Source organism: Stegastes partitus, unplaced genomic scaffold (genome assembly GCF_000690725.1).
Source record: "Stegastes partitus isolate 25-593 unplaced genomic scaffold, Stegastes_partitus-1.0.2 Scaffold667, whole genome shotgun sequence".
Classification (NCBI taxonomy): Eukaryota; Metazoa; Chordata; class Actinopteri; family Pomacentridae; genus Stegastes; species Stegastes partitus.
Window position 1 is genome coordinate 312,764 of NW_007578398.1, and position 14,435 is coordinate 327,198.

The 14,435-nt window shown below is 42.0% G+C and overlaps 1 protein-coding gene across 3 annotated transcripts in view; it reads left to right on the top strand.

Moving 5' to 3' along the window:
• lpgat1 (lysophosphatidylglycerol acyltransferase 1) overlaps nt 1–14,435 on the top strand; it is a 56,150-nt gene that overhangs the window by 13,605 nt on the left and 28,110 nt on the right. For all 3 annotated transcript variants that reach the window (XR_520503.1, XM_008290343.1, XM_008290344.1), the window contains exons 3-4: nt 5,950–6,068; nt 7,632–7,727. Coding sequence is in view for 2 of the 3 variants with exons in the window: in XM_008290343.1 (XP_008288565.1) it covers nt 5,950–6,068; nt 7,632–7,727 (215 nt within the window). In the remaining variant the exon portion in view is untranslated. The remainder of the gene's footprint in view (nt 1–5,949; nt 6,069–7,631; nt 7,728–14,435) is intronic.

A 14,435-nucleotide genomic window follows, 5' to 3' on the forward strand; every position in this document is an offset into this window, starting at 1 on the left:
GGAGTCTGCATTAACATGTAATTGCTTACTTTTTCCACATAAAAGCCCCGCTGCTTTTGGATATCTGCCTCGTATATAGCGGGGCACAATGAGCAAAATGTGAGCCGTTTTTATTTCTGGAACCCTCTGGTTTGACGGAGTAAATTGAGCCTGCAATCGTAGGTTTCAGTTAACATGGTAATTAAGAATGTTTTCAATTCCTGTTGATCGTTTTATCGAAGTGGAACAATCAATAAAGGCTTCCTTGAAGATGCAGAGCACATCTCGTAGCAGCAGCAGCAGCAGCTTGGCGTCTGGCGTTGGGGAAAAGCTGAATTCTCCACCAAGACCCCCGAGACTCTGACAGCAAAAAGAAAACTGAAGTAAATCTGAAGTTTTTTTTGCGTTGTCTTCCAAATGTAAGAAAACCACTCTGGCATTTGTATTAATGCAAATGTCACAATAATGCTCCAGGCAGTTGATCAGTTGTAACGTTCTTTGACTCTTCAGCATCACGTTTGTGTTGCCAGGAATACCAACAGATCACTTTCACTTCATTCAAGAGTGTTTCAGTCTCAACTGCTCATATTCTGCTTTGCTAATAACTGAGACCATTTGACACACTGGACCGCCCGACAACACCACACAACATACACGACAAACACGTCTGCCACTCTTTAGCAAAATAAAAAATCTACACTCACTGAACATTGCAACTGATGCTTTTGGTTTCCCGCTTCCTCCTTTGTGTGCTCTGTTTGTGTAACGTCTTGCTTCAGGACGGGTTTTCACTAACCCCGAAATCGTGTGTGACCTTGATAGTTTATGTATGAAGACAGACCAGTCATAAAAGCAAGACAGATAGTTTTTAGGGTCAAGAAGAGGTACGAGCTTCACTTCTTCAGCTAGTATAGTGAGGCTGCTGTATGTGGAGACCTTCTGATCTCCGCTTCTGCTGTGATTAATTTTTTTCTTACTGGTGAACGTCACACCAAAACCTGACATTTATCATCGTCCATCACAAGCTGTGTCCATTTAGTTTTACTGCTTGGAGCTTCTTAAAAAGTCACTGTTGCTGTTTTATGGTTCGTTTTGTTGCCGTGAAAACATTTTTGTCTTGTTCTGAGGTCTTTTGAGAATTTGTCATGCACCAAATATGCCAGTTCTCTTCTCTTGCAGCTGTCTTGGATTGCATTGGTGCCGCGCTCTTGCTTAATTAAGACGTTAAACTCTGTGTATGAAAACAATCCTCATAAATCTGTATCTGCCAGCCATGCTAACTGTGGAGAAGAAACGCTCAGTCACTCTGTGCCCTAAACCCTGACTGATGCAACATTTGCATTACACAGAACTGGAAGGGGACCCGCCCTGAACTATGGAGATCAGCCGAGTCTTTTCACCTCCTTGGTTCTCTGTTAAAACGCAAAGCTGTCGAATTGCGTTTGATTTGCAAAGGCACCTCGTGTGTTTCCCCCCCTGGAGGGCTATTGTTGTCACCCCTCATCTCAAATGAGCCATGTTTCCTGCTTTGTTGCAGCTCCCATGTGTATCCCGTCAACAAGCAGATGCAGGTGAAGGGGTAGTGAAGTAGCCTGCATGCTCTGAATAGACGCCTGACAATGTAAATCAGGGAGCGACGGCAGAGAAGATCCACTCCTGTCTGTGCCGATAGACGCCGGTCATTGTCAGGTTGAAAGCATTTGTCAAGTACGCGCGCTGTATTCCTTTGCGAAAAGCAGAAAGGCTCTGTTCATTTACCACATAGTAAAGGCCTATTAGCAGCCAATTATCCCTAATCAGTAAAAGTGTATACTTCTCCTCCTGAGATAATTCAGTTTGTGTCTGATAGAGATGAATTGTGATGGATCTTGTACAAGAGGACTGCAGATCAGAGGAAATGTGGCAAAATTAACTTGTGATTTAATAGGATTTCATGTTTGTGTTTGTTTATAAATGACATTGTATGGGCTTGATAGTCCACTAATGTTCGTATCATTTATTGAAACGGATAATGGACGATTCAGATTCTGCCCAGTTGGCTTTAACGTCCAGCTTGAGTTGGTTTTAGGCGTGTGCGAGCTAAAAAGACAGGAAAGATGTTGCTTGTTTTTTTGTTTATTTTCGTGCTTTATGTCAGTTTCTACTGCTACGCTGCAGTGTCTGATCCTAAGCTTTATTATAACATGTTGGAAAGCTGTTAAAGCTCGTCTCTGGTAATATATTTTGGTAATTGACTTTTGATCACCTCTTAATGAAATGCATATTTCCTGAACTGTGTGTGAATGATCTATTCAGATGGAGAGCTGAATTATTTATGCTTCTCTGGGTTGTTTTGTTCATCTTAGTTTTCAGTGATATCGTATAGACATAAGTATTGCAAATAAAATATTATTGCTCTCAACAAGGTGCAACTTCAGAGCTCTGTTTTGGAATCAATCAGAATCTGTTTTATTGTCATTAAACACTGTATAATGAATTTACACATGACTTTGCTCCTTATATACAAATAACAGTGATATGTACAGAAAATATAACAATACAGATATTTACAGAAGTATAAATAAGTAGTACAAAGTGATATTAGTGGTATTTATTTGGCAGAATTGCAGGTGAGGTAGAAGAAGCATTCGCTGCTAACCTGAGCTGCCTCTGATTGAAAGTCTCACATGTAGCTTTACCATCAAAGCTCATCTCCATTTAAATCCAGTAGCTGGTAGCAGTTACTGATACAACACAGACTTTTCAGACAGTTGTGAACATCATATTGTCTTGACATTTGCATTATTTTGGTGGGAAACTGTATTCAGGAAGCAGATCAGTGAAAAAGGACTGATGAATGGTGGGCACCACACAGGACCAGGAGTCTCATGGAAAATTAGTTTTACGACAGCTGAATTGACTATTTGTACAGATTGTAGATTATTCACACTGTGTGTCCATATATCCTCTTGTACGTGTGTTTTTAATCTTTGCATCTTTCATCATACAGAGTTCATTTGTTGTTGTTGTTATTGTTGTTGTTATAGTGACATAAATAAGCAGTTAAATGTGTCAAGGTATTATTTGAGTAGCGGTATGATATTATGTACGCTCATTTTACTGATAAATATGATCATGCCAGTAAGTCTTGATATTAAGCCAGGTCCTGCATCCTTTACAAGACGAATGCACCTTTTGATATCCTGCTTTTTGTGTTTTGCTGCCGTGCGTGGTTACTGAATCACCAGGTAGAGCTGTCAGCTCAATCATCACAATATCGTGCTTCCTGCTGTATGCTACGTACACGAGATCCTAAGCTTTGATAAGCATGAATGAACAATAACTAGCTGATTTGGTGTCTGCGTCTCTGTTTCACCTTAATTTTATCAATGCAAACCGTCTGCCTGTGACATTTGAATGAAGCTGGCTGTACAGTCCTAAAACAGGAAATTACTCATGTCTCGGCAGCATTTTGTCGGATCATAATCAAAATTGTTCTGTGGGTAGATAAGACCTTGATGTACCTGTGTGCAGTGTACCCAGCTTGATGTGCCTGTACTCGGCCCAAAGAACTGCAGCTCGCGGCTATATTTTGCTTCGTATTATTTTTATCACTTTGACAGTGAATAAAGCGCCGGTGCCGCTCTCAGACGAACATGGATGCCTTGTGTGGTTTCACTGAGCAGGGAGACCATATTTATGGACATGCAAATAAGCCTCATCTCTTGTTGTAGCAGCATGTCGACCTAATGCAGTGAATGAAAAATGTTATTCCAGTCAGGGAGCTCCCACACCAACAAGTCTTCTAATAGTGTTGTGTGTTGACACAAAGCCGGAAGATTACGTCTTTAGAATGAGGATGTTCAGACTGTGGTGTCTGAGGACCTGCTGCGTTCTTCACTAAAAATAAAATACTGCTTCCTAAAAACAGAAAAAAAGAGAGAATGTGTGCACAAGTGCAACTTCTGATAGTAAGTGGACGTGATTAAGCTTATATCCTGTAAGATAAATAAGTCTGGTAGTTGAGGGAAAATGTGCGTCTATAGAAACGGATAATGAAGTGACAGCTGGTTTAATTTGACAGGATCTAATACAACGCCCATAAATAAGTTTGTTGTAATGCACTTTTCTCCTACACTTTATGGCTGCAACATAAACCACATATGATATTTCAGTCCGCAAAATTTAGATGATCAGACCAGGATTTGAAAGTCTGCGATTACAGATCATCCCTTTTTTTACTCCGACTATTTCCTCTACTTTACACAGAGTGGTCAATAGTGAAAGTGACCAGGACGCCATTTCCCAAAACTCACTTCTCGTTTCGCAGTTAAAACCACAGACCAATATCCTGCCGTTCACTTTAGACATGGATTAGTATGCATGTTTAGTGATGACTAATCCAGTACAGCAAAATGCATAAAATCCCACTGTACATGATGTAATCATCCAAACCACCTCTGGATGCGATCTGAGACTCATTTGGCCACATTAGCAGCGAAGTGTAATTGTTTATACAACCCACTTAGGATGTAGGTACATGGAAATAAACTGTCTGAGCCAGACGGGACGGATATGCAGATCAGACAGGTTCTGGCAGTTTGTCGTCGGGGCGTCGAGACACTTGTGGAATTAGGAAAAAGAAACACGGAGGGCCACGTTGTCGGTTTATGGGGATGCAACTGTTGACAGAGATAAAGTGGATTTCGGTGTGTGTGCTGGAGACGCCTTAGCTCGCTTCGTTTTAATTCACTTGATAAAATGAAGCACACCTATCTCGCTCTCTGTTTGAAACAAAACTGTACCCGCTGTGTGCTTCTGTGTTAGTATAATACCATTTAAACCCTCCTAACTGTTGAGTGATTTTGGTGGAGAGGCTTTGAAAACATAAGATGTGTACAAACAGTTTTGCTTTTTCCTTAGAAGCTGTTGCACTTGAATGAAAGTATCTGGAAGATGTGTGTTGTGATTGTCTGCCGTTGTGTGTTTTAAGCTGATCTGGACACAAAAACTCATCAAAACATTTCAAACATGCTTCTCAGGTGTGCATCTTTGGCAGAGGTATGCATTCTCCTAGATGTAGTTCTGTGTATGAAGCAATGTGAAGGATGCATATAGGCACAATACGGAGCTCTTTCATGGTTTTCTTTTATTTATTTTTATTACTGAGAGTTTGTGGCAGCAACACACCATCCCAAAGTAGCAACACACCAACAACAGCAGCTGGAAAGAAGCAAACATTTAATGCACATTTTTAAAACTCATCCTTTGAAATGTTTTATGAGGAAAGAAATCCACGCAGACTTCCAAGAGACTTAAAATACAAACCTCATTGTGAGGCCAGCAAGCCATGTTCTTAATCAGGAGGAAAATTTATTTATTATGGTTGTTAAACACCATAAAAAACCCAGCTGTGGCTTTTGAAGGTACGTTATCCTTACAAAATAATCACCATTAATCAGAAGCAGGAACCGTAAAAACACAACGAATCATCAGATTTTCAACCTTGAAACAGCGCTTGAACTAATCATCAGTGACTTTTGGTTTGGTTTGGGAAATTAACCGTCAACTGAAAAAAAGCCACGACTCAGCTGGGACCAAGCGTCATGTTTTCCAAAGTTGAGGGGACTGAACTGAGTAAAATAAATAACCAAAGAAATTCAACTTTTTGTTTGTGGTTTATGCCATTACAACTGTGTCATAAAGCACAGAAGACATCTCTGAGTCTCCCTAGCCACAGTTGTGCTGTTTCCATAGAGATGGAGGACTTTATATTGCAGTAAAGTCTGAGCCCACAGTGAGCAAAAATGTGACAGGAGCAAAAAAAAAAGGTTCAAACTCCAGCATACACACAAGGAGTTTCAGCAACAAACACTGGGTGCAAATAGAAAGCTTGTTTGCAAATGGAAACTGCACAGAGTACGTTTGCAGCAAGTTATTTTCACGGCGTGTTTAATCAAAATGTGTCTCTGTGTTTGCTTTGCCTCGCAGTAACGGAGTGGGGGGATGACGTGAGGCCCATCTCCGAAGAAGAAGCCATGGTCATCGTCAACCACCAGTCCACAGGAGACGTGTGCACGCTCATGATGTGCCTGCAAGACAAGGGCACGGTAAGGAGAGGCGGAAACACGTCGCCTTATTCTACCTCTTCTAGGAACTCCAGGAGTGTAAGATGTTGAAGTTACGCCGGTGACATGAGTGTAAATAAAAAGCGGTGCCTCAGTTTTTATGTGCAGGCCTTTCTGTGGTGTTTGTCGCTTTGTCACTGCAAATAAGTAACTCCTGTAGAACTGCAAACAGTGATCCAAAAAGCCTTTCAGCCGAAGGTTAATGTGGATAATTCTAGTTTATTTCAGCATAAATGTGGCTGCTGTTGGTCTGTGGTTCACACTAACTTCACACTCTGCTCTTCTATTTCGGAAATGTCATTAATTGCACACAACCACAGATATCGGGGTGACTACAGCTTGTTCCATAAATAATTTTAAATGTTTGTTTTTGACTCTGATTGAAACTTAGCTGCTGCTGCTCACGCTACTCGCTCCAACAGACGCCGTTCACGCACCGTTTTGTGCAGCTCATCATTTCCCTGAATCTTTGCAAAGGAGGTGCAGAGTGCAAAGTTAGCCACATTAATAGGAAATACACCAGGTTTAGTTATCCTTTAAAGCTGCATGTCAGCGGTCAACCAGTGTTCAGTTTGTTTTACTAAATGAATGCTGCACAGAAGTCTTGGACGAATGAATGAAATGAAAAGTCCTTGAATTTGAATCGTCCTTCACTATTTTTAGTCATTAAATGATAACGTTTGAACTCCAGGATTCAATGTTTTAATAATTAGCTTCTTTTTTTTCGTGTTCCTCGGTTAATGTTTAATGTATTTCGTCCATTTCACGTGTTAACTTTCTGACAGCCCGTTTTGGTGTTTTGCTGTTGTCTGGGTTTTTTTTTTTTGTAGTTCAGGAAAGCTCCTTAGTGATGGGATGACGCTGTGATGATGCTTTTCAAGTCAAAACAGCTGAGGCAGTAGTAGAGACGTACGGCAGTGCAGAACAGTGCTGTGGTTCGGTGCATTCAAATCGCAAAATGTGAATTTGCAGCCGAGTTCTCGGAAAGCCGACAACAAACGTGCGAGGAGTCAGGTGGCGGCTGCTTTGCATTCTTTCATTGTAAGAAGGCAGCAAGAGAAACCTGCACAAACGTCACGCCTCTATTTCAGGGCCGTATTTGTTAATGTGGTCGACACAGATTCGACAGAAAAAGACGCGCCATGTGTTCCTGCAGAACTTACACAGTTGTTTGGCAACATAAACATGAGTACAGATCAGGGGGCAGCTGTGTTGTTGTGTGTTTGCTGTTTTTGTTTTTGTTTTTTTTGGCTGAGGCCTGGCACTGCACCGGAGCGGCCGAGCTGCAGTGCACAAACATGATGACATGATCCGCCTCAACAACTGCATCCCTGGCCCAGTTTATCCTCTTAGCACTGAAAGGACAGTAAGCCAAAGCTGCATCGGCACAGGTCATGAGGGTGGAAATGCTCAGAGGGGCGGTATCAGTTTGGGGCACTGACACCAAAGCCAAAGTCTTGTGCTCGTGCTCAGGGGAAACCATAAAACTGGGCAAAAACTATGAGGTGTTTATTACAGATGTGTTTTTCTTCTGCCTTTTTTCAGGTGGTACGAAAAATGATGTGGTTGATGGACCATGTGTTCAAATACACCAACTTTGGCGTAGTGTCCCTGATCCACGGGGACTTCTTCATCAGACAGGTAAGAGACCCAAAGCTGACACCTCCAAGGCCTTTGTATGTTTGCGTTTTGCATTAATACGTTTGCTTTTGAACACACCCTATATTTAGCCATTAACATTAACACGCTCTGCTTCACATTCTTAAGCTGCCCAGCCCTTTTTTTTTTTTGGTCGGCATATTGGCCTCAAAGGCTGCAGCAGCACTTGCCGCTGGAGGATAAAAGACTATTTTCCCTCACTTGTCAACACTTTGTTTTTTCCCTGAAGGTCTGAGGATTAAAGCTACAGACCTTTAGGCTATAAGCCAACTCATTCAACCACAGCTACTAGTGGCCTGATTTTACTGTGCTCTCCAAAAGTGGGAGTTGCTACCCATCTGCTTGTTCCAGCTGGACAGCAGATATGTTCGGTTTCCTGCAGCCATGATGTCCAGAGAAGGCTGACTGCAGCGGACAGTAGTGTGGGAGGACTGCTGGGCCCCCCTGGGTCAGACTGAGACCCTTTGTTGTGGGGGCAGCTGAAGCAGACCTCTGACAGGCCTGCACATGGAGCCAACAAGGCTCCTACTGGTCCAAGGAATTCCTGGAAAATCATGTTAATAAGAGGCCGAGGTCACCGATTCGTTTTAGATTCAGTGTATACAAGAAACTAATGGGATACTTCCTGTGTAACTACAGCGCCTGACAAAAGACTACAGCGTGATAGAAACTATATTTTGTTGGACTTACGCTGCACAAGAATAAGTTCTGCAGTATTACAGATCACAAATACACCTCAGATGTGTCCAACATGCAGCACCTTCAGTTCATCATGTCAGTAAATAAAGATCTTTAATCCTCTGAAACCCAAAAACGTCACCAAATGTAAAAGACATGATTTTTTTTTAATTTTTTTAATTTGATCGCCGAAATGACACCATTTATCACAGAGAAACTGTAAAAACTGAAAGAATCATGATGATGATTTTCACCTTTCCAACAGTCCTTGAACGAGCTAAGTGGACTTTTAGTTTAATTTGGAGAAACAACCAAGTCTATAAGCTTATAAACATATTTGTTTAGCATCACTCACATTTACCTGTTAGATTCACTCTATGGACAACCTAAACGATGTACGTAATTATAGTTGTATATTACATTTGTAAATGCATGTGGTGAATGTGATCTGTGAGGACATCAAGCAACTTCCAGGTTTTGTTAAACGTGCAGGATTCGATCCACATGACTTCCTCACTGCCGCCAAGAGCCGGCCCCTAAACACACAACGTACATGTGTAGGACAGGGAAACAATTAACAAAAGGGAGAGACACAAGGGCAGCATGCACCCCACCATCTGGTGTCAGGAAACACCAGGACTCATGACAGTCTGGTGAACTCTGGCAGGTGCGCATGTACTGTAACTGCACACAGTTTAGGAGACTGCTGCGAGTCAGGACAGCTAACGTAGCGCCCTGTCATTTGCATTACTTTATGACCGAAGATAAATGTAGCCTCTTTCACACAGTGCTGAAAATAAAGAACCAGCCCTGCTTCTGCATATCAGAAACCATCTTTTGTTCAAATGCATGTCTCGTTTTTCTCATCGGACAAATTTTCCTTGTGATGCTAAACAGGACTCGCTCGCACCGGCTCCCGTTGGGCAAAATGAAAGCGCTGCTGATGGGTGGGGTTGTCTCTGTCGATAACAGAATGTGTTTGTCCACATTTGTTTCGTCAGGAAAATTAATGAAAAAGCCCGCACGCCCAGCTCTCACTTTTTCAGCTGCGGAAACAGCACGACAAGAGGGAATTAAATTTTTTAGGTCATGGAAATGCTTCGCCACGGAATTTCACATCAGGCACTGTGCCGAGGGTGAAGCACCCTGAGCCTGCTCGCAGCCAGACGGGCCTGTAGTGGAAAGTCTGAGCAGGCTCGCTCATTTCTGCCATCCTCTTTTCTCCGTGATCCCCTCTGGCATTCTTGCGAGTGCATTCTTGACGTCCCTCCTCAGAATACTTCACACATCCACACAGCGCTGCAAGCAGCTGCCCCGGCCACCCGAGCATCTGCTGTCCAGTCAGGCTGGCGGACACGTCTCCAGCATCATTATGCACAACACCGCGCTTTGATGGCAGTCGCACACTTAGGCCTCTTTACTTCATTTTGTCATCAAGAGAACTTTGAGATGAGAAGCATACCTTGAAGCTGCATTTATTGTGTTTAATGTGAGGACGTACTCGGCATTCACTCAGATAAAGCACGTCACTTCACAGCTATCGGCGGCAGTTGACATGTTTTCCGCCACTGAATTTGCCAAGTAAGGTGATACTAAATGCATATATTAATGTGTGTTTTTACACATTACCGGCAGGTTCGAAAGGCGCCTTGTCTTCGAAAAAGAATCATCAAAATTATCATCAGAGCTAGAAGCCGTGAAAGCAGAGAGAGTCGTCACGTTTTAAGCTTCCCGATGGTCCTTGAACTACTCGTCTGTGGGGCAACGTTCAGTTGAGAAGTTCTTGACATGTCAAAATCACTAATTCTACATGCTTCGTTTAGAAATTTGCTGCTCTTCGTTGCAACTGGGAAGCCAATAGAGACTCTGCTACAACCAACAGAGACTTTTCAGCTGAATCGGGCTGAACTGCAGGCTGTGTTTTTAAAGATCAGAGAGGAGACAAGAGTGAAAGCAAATTATAAATGTAAGCAGTAAATTGTATTGTAACACTTCTGGGCGCGAATAAAATGTCGTACATGTTGTTTCAAAGTTTTTTCAATTCTTGTAAAATAGAAAATATAGGATTTAGTTTTATTTTTCTTTAACTTTATGGCCTTGTGACTTTGTCGTGCTGTACATAAGACATTCCTGAGTTCCCTTTACTTCTCGCTGTGCTGTTTCCATAGAGGTGCACTTTATATTCCAGTGAAAAAATAGCACACAGTGATTTAGAAACATAACAGGAGCCTCTTGGGTTTCAGAGGGTTAATTCTAATCACCGTTAACAGCCTGGCTAAATCACAGTAGATCATAAAAAGTTTGCCTCAGAGATGACTTTTATATGAAGTTACACCCAGATGGTTATTTGTAGACGTTCACTATTTGGCACTTTGTCAGCCGTGTGAACTTTTGACCCATCGTGTCATTTGCTTATCAAATGGAGCACTCTTCTTTAAGGCCTTTGAATATTCACAGTGATTACTCCTTCAATCATTTACTAACGCAGGTACACTACAACAAATGTTGTCCAATGCTACAGATTTTCTTCGTGGTCACTTTGGAGGCTGCAGTTTGTGGTGGTGTTGGTTTGTGTTACTTTAACTGATGTCAGTATTTCATTCATCCTATTTACGGTATGCGACAGAAGTGAGTTTATCCCATTAAAGTTCATTTTATCAACCTCTAGTAACTGCTCCACAACATTGTAAAATGAGTTTATATTTGATATATTAAAAATACAGACTCTAGAAACTCAAAGCAGATTTAAATCTTTTATCAATACTTCATATGTCCACCGTAATGTTAATGGCGTGCCTTAAAGTTCTGGAGAGATGTTGTGTCATTCTTTGGAGACATTTTTCCTGGAGAGGTGGTGTTGATCTACCTGCGTGGAGTCTCCATGTTCTCCCCGTGCAGCGTGGGTTCTCTCCGGGTTCTCCGGCTTCCTCCCACAGTCCACAAACATGTTGAGGTTAATTGGTGATTGTAAATTGTCCGTAGGTGTGAATGTGAGTGTGCTTGGTTGTCTGTCTCTAAGTGTAGCCCTGTGATGGACTGGTTACCTGTCCAGGTGAACCTGCCTTCACCCTGAGTCAGCTGGGATAGACTCCGCCCCCCATAGTGAGGATTAAGCGGTGGATAGATGATGATGGATGGATGGATGGTTTTCACTGAGGCTCGGTGTAGCAGTGGTTATCACTTTTGCCTCACAGCTAGAAGGTTTTGGTTTCAAATCTTGGTCTTTCTGCGTGGAGTTTGCATGTTCTCTCTGTGCTTTAGATCGTTATCATGTTGAAATATTCCACTTTCGTTAAGTTTCAGCAGATTGGGAGCCACCTCGTCAGCCAGTATTTCGGTAAAGCCACAGACGTTTATAGTGCCACGAGGCATATGTCGTCTCTCCAACACATTTTCCACTCATGCAGCCCCATGACACTCCCATTCAGTGCTTCACTGCTGGAACTATACATTCACTGTGGTAGCCAGGTTCCGGCCAAATCTGCTGGATGACATCTGAGCCAAATGCACTTCCTGCATGGTTCAAGAGTGCTGACATTTAACATGCATTTGTGTGTGTGTGGAAAAAGCAGTATGACAAAGTCCTGCCCAAGTAGCCTCAGTTTATGTATTTATTTATCTTTTCTAGATTAATAACAACAATGATGCCATCACTGCACAAAACCAATCATGCTATTTTCATATTTAAATCTCTTTCAGTGAGCGTGTTTGGATTCACACAATGTAATGCCAGTAATACTGTCCTCCACTCCCACAGTCTCTCTTGTTTACTAGACTTTAATAAGAAACTCCTTAATTTCAGTACCTTTAAGTGTCGGCCAGCAACGTGATTTGACGTAATCGGAAACAAACCATAAACATGCAGACAGCAGCCAGTGTTTACAAAAAGGTAGCCTGCTTGTAATTTGCTAACCAGGTGATGTGGGCGGTTCCTTTACTTTGTTGGAAATCTTTCTCATTTCCAGGATTAATGATGAAACTAAATCTAAAGTCTGCTGTTGATTTTCACAAAAGAAATAGTCTTTGATAACTGCAGTAATGTAAAAAACATTAGTTACAAAGTTCTGTATGTGCTCAGTCCTTAGTTTGTTGACTGAGGAGCACATGGGGGAAATGAAAGCATAACTTCTGTTCATGCAGCTTTACGATGACGAGCACGCCGGGGGTTTTTTTTTCTGGGACGCTGTCCATTGAGGTTGACGTAATGCAGTGTCCTTGCACTGTCTAAGCTGTCACAGAAACCTCGACTTGCTTCGATGACCCCTGTGCCAAGTCTGAAGCACTTGCCTATCTCTTTTTCAGAGCTAGATTGTGCGTGCGGTGTCTGCAGCATCCATCATTTATAACTGATGGCTGCTGCGCCTCTGATCAGTGGAACTATAGCTTGTTCCATACGTCCTGATTACTGCTGCTACTGGTTCTCAACTAATTTTCAACTGGTCACCTGCATCCTGTTTGCATCTTTGTAAAGTCTTGAAATCAGATCTTTAGCTCCTCTGGCAAGTCTTTTCCCATGTGGAACCATGATGCAGATAGACACAGCCCAGAAGATAGGTTCTGAGTTCACAGATCATTTTATAGCCATGAAAATCATTTAATCATAGGCGTGCTTAGGTTGGCTTCAGCTTTTTGAACTTGTATGCCAGTGACCGTTGGTATTTACTTTTAATGCATTGAGTTTCTACTTTCATACAGTCATTCTGAAGCAGTAGTTTGTCCTTACATCAAAATATTTAATTGTTCATATTAAATATAATGTGTTTATTGAACCTTGATACCATTTAGAATCAATTAACATTTAATTTAAATAATACTGGGTGTACTCACATCTTTTGTTTATGGTCAATCTGAGTGAAAACACGCTCCACACAGTAGATAACCAAATACAATCAACAGCAAGTCAAACTGCAGCCTTCAAATCAACCGCTGGAACAAGTTGAACCAAATCTTCTCTGCAACAGTTATTACAGCACTGTTGTATTAGACTACATTAGTTTTACCTCGGTGGCCCTAATAGGACGACAGCTGAGCGAATATCCTCGGTTCCAACTGACTAAAGCATGCGGAAGCGTAGCTGGAAGGAGGCTGAGCAGGTTGTTCACTTCAGAGACAGATGGCCTGAGATCAGAGACCTTCAGCTGTGAAAACACCAGCTGATAAGTCAATCAAATCACATCCCAAGTCCGAAATTATTCCATTTTTTTAAATTGTTATTGTTGAAAGATTTGTCGTCTGACTTTGGGAAAGCAGGAGAAGCGCTCTCCTTCTCCCCACTGCACGGACAGCAGGACTCTAGAAGCAACAGCGTGAAGTACACCTTCTTGTATCTGCAGCAAAACTACAGCAACAGTCTCAAGGTCGTGTTTAGGTTTGTGATGTTTTGATCCTGCTAATGCACGTCTGCAAATCAGAGACACTGTAGCTGTGGCTAAAAATAATTCTTCGCTGATTTTCGTTGTGGCAAAGTAACGGCGTCGCTGTAACTGTACTTGTTCAAAGTGCAGCAGCTACAGTCCAGACAGCTGCATGAACAAACACATGTGGTCACGTGACCCGCCCAGAGACCAGCCCGACTATACTAATACGTTTAAAACGACTTTTGACCAGGCCTAACTAAAAATCAATCCCACTCCTCCTCATCCTGTCCCTGCTAATGCCCTTAATGTTGTCAAGGCCATCATGTTTTTGCATCCGTTTCAGTCGTGCCTTTAATGCAGCTCGTGTTCCTGCAGATATCTTATGATTTGTGTTTGTTAAGTTGTCTTCGTTTGTTTAATGGTGACTCTCTATCTTATCAAGTTAATTCATTTATCCTCCATTGTTTTGTGTCTTCGAGGCAACTGTGGAAGATAATTGCACGTGTTTAGACTCTGAACCGCTGCTATCGCTCTCATTTTTCCTCACTGTGGGATAATATTTAACTACATAATAAAAACATTCCTGCGCAACAATGGCTAGAAGTAGAGAGAACTGGAAAAGATATTTTGGGCACTAAAACAATTTTACCCCCCC